At 51.6% G+C, this 8892-nt stretch overlaps 2 protein-coding genes across 3 annotated transcripts in view; both read right to left on the minus strand.

Moving 5' to 3' along the window:
* Positions 1 to 883: 883 nt before the first annotated feature.
* Positions 884 to 4099, minus strand: ppiaa (peptidylprolyl isomerase Aa (cyclophilin A)). Its single transcript, XM_007540803.2, has 4 exons — positions 3933 to 4099; positions 1604 to 1723; positions 1361 to 1533; positions 884 to 1292 (listed from the first exon to the last, which is right to left on the minus strand). Exons 1-4 carry the CDS (start codon positions 3999 to 4001, stop codon positions 1160 to 1162), a joined length of 495 nt encoding a protein of 164 aa, XP_007540865.1. The 5' UTR covers positions 4002 to 4099; the 3' UTR covers positions 884 to 1159.
* A 2106-nt stretch (positions 4100 to 6205) lies between these two features.
* The window catches only part of LOC103129636 (zinc finger MIZ domain-containing protein 2-like), a 12745-nt gene continuing 10058 nt past the window's right edge, over positions 6206 to 8892 (minus strand). For both annotated transcript variants that reach the window (XM_007540805.2, XM_007540804.2), the window contains exons 14-21: positions 8564 to 8669; positions 8336 to 8493; positions 8188 to 8255; positions 8035 to 8103; positions 7630 to 7919; positions 7249 to 7562; positions 7002 to 7175; positions 6206 to 6848 (exon numbers count right to left, since the gene is read on the minus strand). In XM_007540805.2, coding sequence (XP_007540867.1) covers positions 6744 to 6848; positions 7002 to 7175; positions 7249 to 7562; positions 7630 to 7919; positions 8035 to 8103; positions 8188 to 8255; positions 8336 to 8493; positions 8564 to 8669 — 1284 coding nt within the window. In that variant the 3' untranslated portion in view covers positions 6206 to 6743. The remainder of the gene's footprint in view (positions 6849 to 7001; positions 7176 to 7248; positions 7563 to 7629; positions 7920 to 8034; positions 8104 to 8187; positions 8256 to 8335; positions 8494 to 8563; positions 8670 to 8892) is intronic.

Here is an 8892-nt window from a genome sequence, read left to right on the forward strand (position 1 = left end):
ACAACATCAGACATCTCAGTCTGGAACTGCACATTTCTGGACTGAGATGTCTGATGTTGTTCCTGGGATCTGTTTGAGCCACTGCTCCAGTTTGGGGGTGTCTGCCCCGAGGGCCCCGATGACCACATAGAAGGAGTGACCGGGTCGGTCGGCCATATTGGATTTAACAAAAATAATTTCTTGCATTTGCAGCTGATGGCCAGTAGTTGGTGTATTTTATGACGCATTAGTGTCCACTTCAGTGGTCTGTGTGCATTTATAACATAAAAATCAAGAAGCTCAAGAAAATGGCTTTTAGATAACTGTCCACTGTTGTGACCACTATGCATGAAAGGGTTAATGTCAAAATGAAAATTTTTGTTTTACAAAATGATAAATAGAATTTTATAACGAGACTGCATAACTTTCCCCCTTCCAGTCAGGGTTTAGTGTTCAGCTGTGAACAGGTGACGTTTTAACCCCGATGTTTACCGTAAACATGAGTTAGAAACCGCTCGTCTTAGCAGCTAGCCGTCCCGTTAGCATTTCCAACCAGCTTCTTCATCCCTCCTCTTCCTGTTTGTCCTCTTCATTCTCTCATTCCTAGCGCAGCAACACCTAGCGCTCGCTCCACTTACCCAGGATGCAGTGCGGTAGAAACACGGCGACATCCATATGAACAACTTGCATACAAGACAACATTTTACATCAAGTACCGTTAATGGTGGATGAACCGAAACTTAATCAGGTCGGTTCATCTTAAAGCATCAAATCAGAAACCAAGATTCACTCAGACACCAACTGACGTCACTGCGTCATTCAGGGACTTTTCAGATGCAGTTCCAGGAAACCTCCAGCAGGTGGCTGCAGCAGAATCCGTTTAACATTAAAACCCAGAGACTGGTGTAATTATCAAGGCATCTTTTATTTCCTCATTTCATTTGATTTAACAAAAAAAAAAACGTCAGGACTTTGTGGAAAAACGTTAATGCAAAAGAAACTTCAGAAAGGCAAAGTCACAGATGCAGCAACATTATCAGTCGACTGAACACAAACAGGACGAAATCTGCTGAATCTCCATCGATAGGAATGTTGATTTATGGAGGGGGCGGAGCCTAACGGGGGCCAGACTACAGGGTCAGCAGGGGGTGTGTTGGGGTGGGGGGGTTTGCCATGGCGCTCAGAGCTGGCCGCAGTCGGCGATGACGAGCTTGGCCTTGGGTTTCCCTGAAGAGGTTCCGTAGGACTCCATCTTCTTGACGACATCCATTCCCTCCACCACGCTGCCGAACACCACGTGTTTCCCGTCCAGCCTGCAGACAAAGAGAAGGGATTAGCCGAGGCTCACCACGCGGCGGGCGGCGATGGGCTGGCGCCGTACCATGTGGTCTTCACGGTGCAGATGAAGAACTGCGAGCCGTTGGTGTTGGGCCCGGCGTTGGCCATGGACAGGATGCCCGGCCCGGTGTGCGTCAGGCTGAAGTTCTCGTCGGCGAACTTGTTGCCGTAGATGGACTTCCCGCCGGTTCCATTGTGGTTGGTGAAGTCGCCGCCCTGCAGGCCAGACAGAGGTGAGTGGCGTGATCGGACCGACCTGCGGGTCGAGCCGGAGCGGCGGCCTCACCTGGCACATGAAGTCCGGGATGACGCGGTGGAAGGACGACCCCTTGTAGCCAAAGCCCTTCTCTCCAGTGCACAGCGCCCGGAAGTTCTCCGCCGTCTTGGGAACCACGTCGGCACGGAGCTGCAGAGCGGCGCAGAGTTGGCAACATGGCTTAGCAACGACCAAATCATCCATAAAACCCAATAAACTGATCAATTATTAACGTTTCATCTGATTCAGTGAGAACTTCTAGAGGTTAAATCTTATTCAATGTCCTGCACAGCCTTTCAGAGTGATGGCCACCAGGGGGCGCCTAGAGGACAAAACAAACATTAAGTTTATAGCATAAATGCTAATCAGTTTCTCAATCATAAACATGAGCTTAAACACTTTATTGGAACATTTTCCACATTTATCTTTGACTTGGTAGCTAGCATTTCGCTCTTTAAGCTAGTTTACTGAGAACTACACAGATTTATGGTCGGATCATCCTGGAAACTAAAACCAGAAGCCACGAGACGGCGTTTTGCTAAGCTGATGAAATTATTTTTTTAGTAAAGAGAGAAAACGATGACGATTTCCTGCTGTTTTAGACTCCAGGTCTAAAGGTCAGAGTCATGGAGGGCCAGATTCGGCCAGCGGGCCTCAAGTTTCACATGGAAGAACCATCTAACCCTGAAGGATCAAGTCCAACAGAACCAGACCCTCTGCAGCCCCATCAGAACCCAGTTCTCTGATCAGAACCTGGATGATTTGGCTTCATTAAAACCCAGAGAGGTTCTGGACGAAGTCGGCTTCTGACTGGGCGATTCACCTGGAGCGTCTTTCACCTGCTTCAGATTAAAACCCGAAACACTTCAAACATGGACGGGATTATTTTACACCAACAGCAGAATATTCTAAAAAAGATCCTGAAATGTCAATAAAAGGCAGTTTGTGCTTTTTATGCATCTGAAGTTTTTCTACTTTGATCCAGATGTAAAGAAATTAACCTGTTAATGTGACTTTTTAATTAACGATTCACTAAAGTTGTCTGCAGTCAGTGCAGAATAATCCCGTCCAGATTTTAAGAGTCTAGCTGTTGTAGGTCTGGATTCTTTCTAATCTGGTTCAGAGGAATAAAAACGGATACATTTCCTTTTTATTGTCTATTGACAAACTTTATCTGAAATATTCTGCAAACCCAGCAGAATGATCCAGACCAGGTTTGATGAGTTCAGGTGTTTTAACTTCATATTTTATGTACATTTTAGATTTTTTATGTTTTAATCTGCAACTGTTAATCTACAAAGCAAAATGACAGTTTATCAATTTATTCCAACAGCAAGTTCTCCTCCTCACACCTCATTTTGTCTAGTTTAACTTGTGCCCGTTTTTAAACTTCATTTTTCCTGTAAAGAATTCTTGCAAACTAAATATAAGAAAAAATTTGCCTGGACTTTCTAATTTGGTCCAAAGCCAGAAAAAGATAATTACCCTTTATTGAAGTGTCACTAATTAACTGTTTTAAATATTCTGCAACCAGAGCAGAATAATCCTGAGCAGATTAGAAGCGTCTTCGTTTTGAACTTGCAGCAGATTAGGTTCCTATAGCCGAATCGGAAGCCAACTTCAGCACCTGCAGCTGCTGCAGCGCCGCATGGCTGCAGCAGCTGCAGGAGGCCGGGTTGCGGCCCGGGAGGTAACCGGAGCCCTCAGCAGGATCCAAGGGTCAACTCCGGGAACGCCCAGAGCCTGGCTCAACAGCAGCGGAACTCATGAGTCAGACCGGCTCCCCGAGAACGTTCCTGAACCCCTCGGTATCCTCGAACCGAACCGGGGGGCTTAACTAGATCTTCCTACTTGCATCCGCATTTCGCAGCGTTCAGACGGCGCCCCTCCCCCTCCGCGCCAGCTCAGTGGAACTTTCCAGAACCGGGCCGGGCCCGCAGCGGCCGCGCCTGCCGACCCGCACGCCCCGCGTGTCGTGCCGCTGAGGTCCCGCCCAGATTACACGCGGGAAAAGCCACCGCAGCGGGCCTCGCGCACCGCAGCTCCAGCCGCGGGAAGTAGGCCGCGCGACCCTGCAACAAAGACTCGCGCGCCTCGTGGAGGCTGCGCGTGACGGCGACGGGTCCCGTTAAAGCCGCGGGTCTAATAGGACCGATACCGGAACAGAGCGCCAGTATCCGCGGCTGGAGCCGCTACGGGCTCCGGTTTCGGTTCGGTTCAGCTGCTGCGGAAAGCTCCGGAAAAAGCTGCGGGACAGAGGCGGCTGGAGGGCGGCGTGAAGCCGAGCGAACCCCCGATGAACACCAGTTTTACCCACGCACAACAGCCAGCGGCAACCGCCGGCTGTCAGCCGCCTTACCTCCATGACGATGCGGCCCACAGGGGAGCCGTTAGCGGTGATGTCGAAGAAGACTCTGGGCTTGGCCATGATAACTGCAGGCTGGCTTGAAATGGCTGGAACAAGGAGTTTTCCGGCGAGAGGACGAGGCAGGCCACAGGAAACCGAAAAAGATGGCCGAGTTCCGAGCAAATTTATATAAGACCCTGGTGGGCGGGACTTAGTTTCAGCCAGCCAATCAGTTATGGGGACGTAGTGAGTGGCACGTTTTTGAGCTAATCAGCATCCGCAGCAGCAAACGCAAGCACTTTAATAGCGACGCACATTTTTGAGTGTGTTGCATTGTTATGACAGCGTACTCCGGCTCGGAGACGCATTTAATGTTTTCAAACATGCCCGTTAAACCCCGCCCCGCTTAGACATCCCGGTCACAGAGTTAAACTCACAGCAGAGCGGGCAATGCGCGCCAAGCATCACAGACTTGTGCTCACGCAGAGCCCTGCAGTGAAGGCGCGCCCCCGATGCCAGGGTGAAAATGTGGCTGCGCGGTCACGCGCTCAGGGTGCGGTCGGTCGGCCCGGTTCAATCAGAACAAAGTTAGTGCGCGTGTCCCGGTATAACCGGAAAATTACAGAAAACACCGACAGCCAATCAGACAGCACCGGGAAAGAGAAACACAGAGGTTTAAAAGACCCAGAGCATTGTGGGTGAGAAATTCACCCAGAACCGGGTCGAACCGCCCAGAACCAGGATAGAACCACTCAGAACAGGAATAGAATAGTTTTTGGAAATTTCTCCGTCAAAAAGCCACATATTATTAATCATTATTTAATTTATTAAAGCAATAAGAGGGTTTAACATCCAAAGGGGCGAATGCATTTCCTAGACTGTTATTCTATTTAGTGTTAATGGTAATTTGAGCTGAACTGAATGTTTTTCACTCCATAGAAACTAAATATTCCCAGTTGCAGGGATTTATCTGAACGTTTGAAGAAATGAAGGCTTTATTTAGAAATGCTCTAAGTTAGTGGCGAGTCACGCGTGAATTTATCTTTGGGACCAATGGAACCCCGTAGGTCTGCAGGTTCCTCTGGTAAGGCAGCTGAAGTTTAAGCAATGTCCTGTTTGGCTTTTGACATCTACCCATTAAAACCCCATACAAAAACTCCAGCTGTTCAGTTTATTACACTTTGTGTTTATTCTATTTTCTAATATTAATCAGTGATTGTCTCATATGACTTTCATGTTATTCTGTTTCTTTTCTTTTCTTACTATAACCACTGACTCAACATACCTGAACAAGAAGAATGTGTGCTTGTAAGATTTGTCTTTTTCTGCAATAAAGTTTCTTTAAAAAATCCCAAACAGTTCAGGTCATCAATTCATTGAGGTTTTCTGCTGATCATCTCAGGATGATCTGAGCATGCTCAGAGAACTGTAGTATTCCTACTTCGCCACCAGAGGACGCAGCTGAACCAGCAGCAGCTTTAGCAGACAGATGAGGTTCGGTTTGACCTTCAGGAATGAGCTCACGTTGAACCAAATCCAGATGATTTGGTGGAAGGAAGAACTTTGTATCCTGAGAAGAGGAAAAGCCATTTTCGATTCTCCTCCCAGTGATCAAACCTGCTCAGGTTCTGACATCCTGCAGCGAGGTGCAGGACGGCTCAGTTAAAGGATTCACATTCAGGGTTTTTAATCCATAATTCTAACATAATCCTGACTGGAAAACAGCTTTTGAACTAAAACATGATCCAACTGCTGTAACTAACAACATGATAGACATTATATAATATTTCCTTTCAAATTGAAATAAATAATCCCAGAGCAACAATACATCTTGATGGCGGAAGGATCTCCTGTAGCAGTCTGTGTTACAGCACACCCGAAGACGCCTCTGACTGGAGTCATTTTAGAAAAGATGATCCGAATTCTTTTGGAAAACTTCTGAGAACTTTCCTTATAAACTCTGAGTTAAACTGAAACCAGACCGGACCTGGACCCGAACCGGACCTGGACTGGATCCAAACCGGACCTGGTTTGGATCCAGTCCAGTCTGGATCCATTCCAGACTGGACCTGGACTGGATCCAGACCGGACCTGGTCCTGGACCCGAACCGGACCTGAACCGGACCAAACCAGGATTAGTTACCTTGTTCCTGCTGGTCCTGTTGGTTGTTCTGTGTTGCCATGGTTACACCCCTACAGACACGCACCCAAAGTGAAACTGGATAATTCCCAGAACCCCAGACCTTTGGTGACCTTTGACCTGCAGACTGAAACACTCGGCAGACTCGCGTCTTTCCAGCGTTTATTAAATTACAAAGGTTATGAACTCGTCTCATGACTCTTTATGCTAATGTTGTTACTGGATCACAGCTGTTGCCCTGGCAACACAGAAGTCATGCCCCGCCAACCAGCTCACAGAGGGCGGGGCTTGGTCTGGAAGAGACTCTGATTGGCTGAGAGCAGCCGGCAGCCACTGGTTCTTCTGGCCCAGCAGGCGCTGGTTCTGAGCGGGTCCACAGTACCGGAACTAGTTAACAGTTATACCAGATCCCAGGTTCGGGAACCAGAACCGGACCTCATTTTGGTTCTGTAGTTCAACGGGTCGGAACGAGAACCAGCCTCAGGTCCAGAACCAGTCCACGGCACTGCAGCCGGGCCGACGGGTCTGAACCAGAATCAGGAGATAAAACCAGTAAAATGAGAACGACTTCAGTTACACACAGAACCAGGTCCAAACGATTTAAAGTTCTGCAGTCTGTGCGGTTCCGTCTGTGAGGGAGCAGCTACTCCAGTCCGGTCCAGTCCAGTCCGGTTCTGGACTCCTCAGTTGTTCTCGAACAAACTCAGCAGGTCGTCGTTGTTGTTGGGCAGGTCCGGAGGTCCGAGGTAGGACAGCAGTTCGTCCGGGTTCGTCAGGTCTGGAAGCAGCTGCAGACAAATGGGTCGGAAAGCGGGTCAGAACCAGAACCAGAGTTCTGGTCTACCCTGCATTTACTGCTAGCTGAAGCTGGTTCTGATCCGACCCGGTCAATCAAACCTTTTCCGATCCTGAACATTTTGGACCGACTCGGTTCTACTCACATCCAGAGAAGGTTCTGGAACATCCGTGGACCCGCCGAGCCCAAAGGAGCCGTCGCCTTGGAGACGAGGGTTCTGGTTGCCGCGCTGCATCATCTGACCGTTGCCATGGAGACCCTGTTGCTGCTGCTGGGAGAGAGAGGCACCATGGGAGACGGAGTCCAAACGGGCCGGCACCTGAGGGAGGGACAGGAAGTCAGAACCAGAACACCAACTGGTTCTGATAGACCAGCAGAACCAGCAGCGGTACCTGCGGGCCCAGCTGGTGTGGCGGCGCCTTGTCGGGCGTCAGCAGGGCGCTGGACAGATCTGGCTGGTAGGACAGCGGCGGCGGGCCAGGGGAGGAGAAGGTCCGAACGCTGGGAGAACCGGGCCCGGCGGTGAAGGTCCGAATGCTGGGAGAACCGGGCCCGGCGGTGAAGGTCCGAATGCTGGGAGAACCGGGCCCAGCGGTGAAGGTCCGAATGCTGGGAGAACCAGGCCCAGTGGTGAAGGTCCGAATGCTGGGAGAACCGGGCCCGGCGAAGTCCGAGAAGGCGGCAGACGGAGCGGGGAAAGACGGAGCTGAGGGACGAGAGACACGGATCAGAACCGGGTCAGAACCTGGATCAGATGGGGTCATATGACCAACCTGTTGCCGGGAAGTCTGGAGTGTTGCTGCCTCCTGGTGGCAGGGAGGGGTAGGGCATCGGCGAGGAAGAGGAGGCAGGAGGCGCTGTCATAGAGGACGAAGAGGAGGGGGCGGGGCCTAGTGATGCGATCATCTCCATGACGCTGGGCAGCACCATGTGACTCGGGCTGAGCGTCCGGCAGCGCTTCAGAACCGGACCGTCCGACTCCTCCTTCACGTGGATGTCGGGTTTCACCGGAACCGGCTTCCAGCTGCAGACCGGGTCGATGGTGATCTCCTCGTAGTCGGAGCTGAGGAAGACGAGGAGAGAGGAAGAGTCAGGTTCTGCCGGTACCGAACCAGGCACCGGAACCAAACAGGACCCGGTACCAGACAGCAACAGGACAGGAGAAGAAGAAGCCTGACTTCTGGACGTAGATGAGGATTCCCAGCATGTACTGGTCCACTTCCAGTCCCTCCAGCAGAGCCGTTTTACTGAAACACAGACAGGGCCAGGTCGGGTTGGGTCGGGTCGGGTCAGCAGAACTCTGGATGGGTTCTGTGGACCGAGCTCCTTACTTGCACACCGGACACCTCCAGGTTCCTCTCTCACAGTTGAGTTGCAGGTACGACTCCAGGTCGAAGCACTGCGGAGACAAACGGCAGCAGGGTGGGCATGCGATGACATCACAGCACAGCCAGAGCTCTGATTGGCTGCCGCCCTCACCTGTATGTGTCGGCAGTCGTGGCCCCTGGCGGGAAGCTGGATCCGTCTGAAGGTGATGGGACATTTCAGCGACACCTTGATGGCCGTCTGCTCCACGCCGTCCTCTCCGTTCAACCCGGGGGTCCCGGGAATCGAGCCGCTGCTGAAGTTCCTCTTAACTTAGAGAACAGGGTCAGAGGTCAGAGGTCAGGAGGACACAGAGGCTCGCAGCGATGAAGGAGGACTCACTCTTGGTGACGCAGTGCTCAGCGGGCAGCAGCCGCTTCTTCATCAGGCCCTGGAGGACGGAGCGGACGGTGGGACGGTGGACCAGCTGGAGGACGAACAGGTGGGACTGGGGACAGAGAGGGCCGTTAGACTGGGGGCCACAGACACTGGGGGCCACAGAGAAAGAGGGCCGTTAGACTGGGGGCCACAGGGGGCCGTTAGACTGGGGGCCACAGAGAGAGGGGGCCACAGGGAGGGCCGTTAGACTGGGGGCCACAGACACTGGGGGCCACAGAGAAAGAGGGCCGTTAGACTGGGGGCCACAGGGGGCCGTTAGACTGGGGGCCACA

Source organism: Poecilia formosa, unplaced genomic scaffold, assembly GCF_000485575.1.
Source record: "Poecilia formosa unplaced genomic scaffold, Poecilia_formosa-5.1.2 Scaffold561, whole genome shotgun sequence".
Classification (NCBI taxonomy): domain Eukaryota; kingdom Metazoa; phylum Chordata; class Actinopteri; order Cyprinodontiformes; family Poeciliidae; genus Poecilia; species Poecilia formosa.

What these genes read in the sequence shown, in the direction of transcription:
- ppiaa (XM_007540803.2), bottom strand. Translation starts at nt 4,001, where the DNA reads ATGGCCAAGCCCAGAGTCTTCTTCGACATCACCGCTAACGGCTCCCCT. An exon ending in TGGGCCGCATCGTCATGGAG is followed by an intron (nt 1,724 to 3,932) that starts GTAAGGCGGCTG and finishes GCCGCTCTGCAG; the next exon opens with CTCCGTGCCGACGTGGTTCC. An exon ending in TCCCGGACTTCATGTGCCAG is followed by an intron (nt 1,534 to 1,603) that starts GTGAGGCCGCCG and finishes TCTGGCCTGCAG; the next exon opens with GGCGGCGACTTCACCAACCA.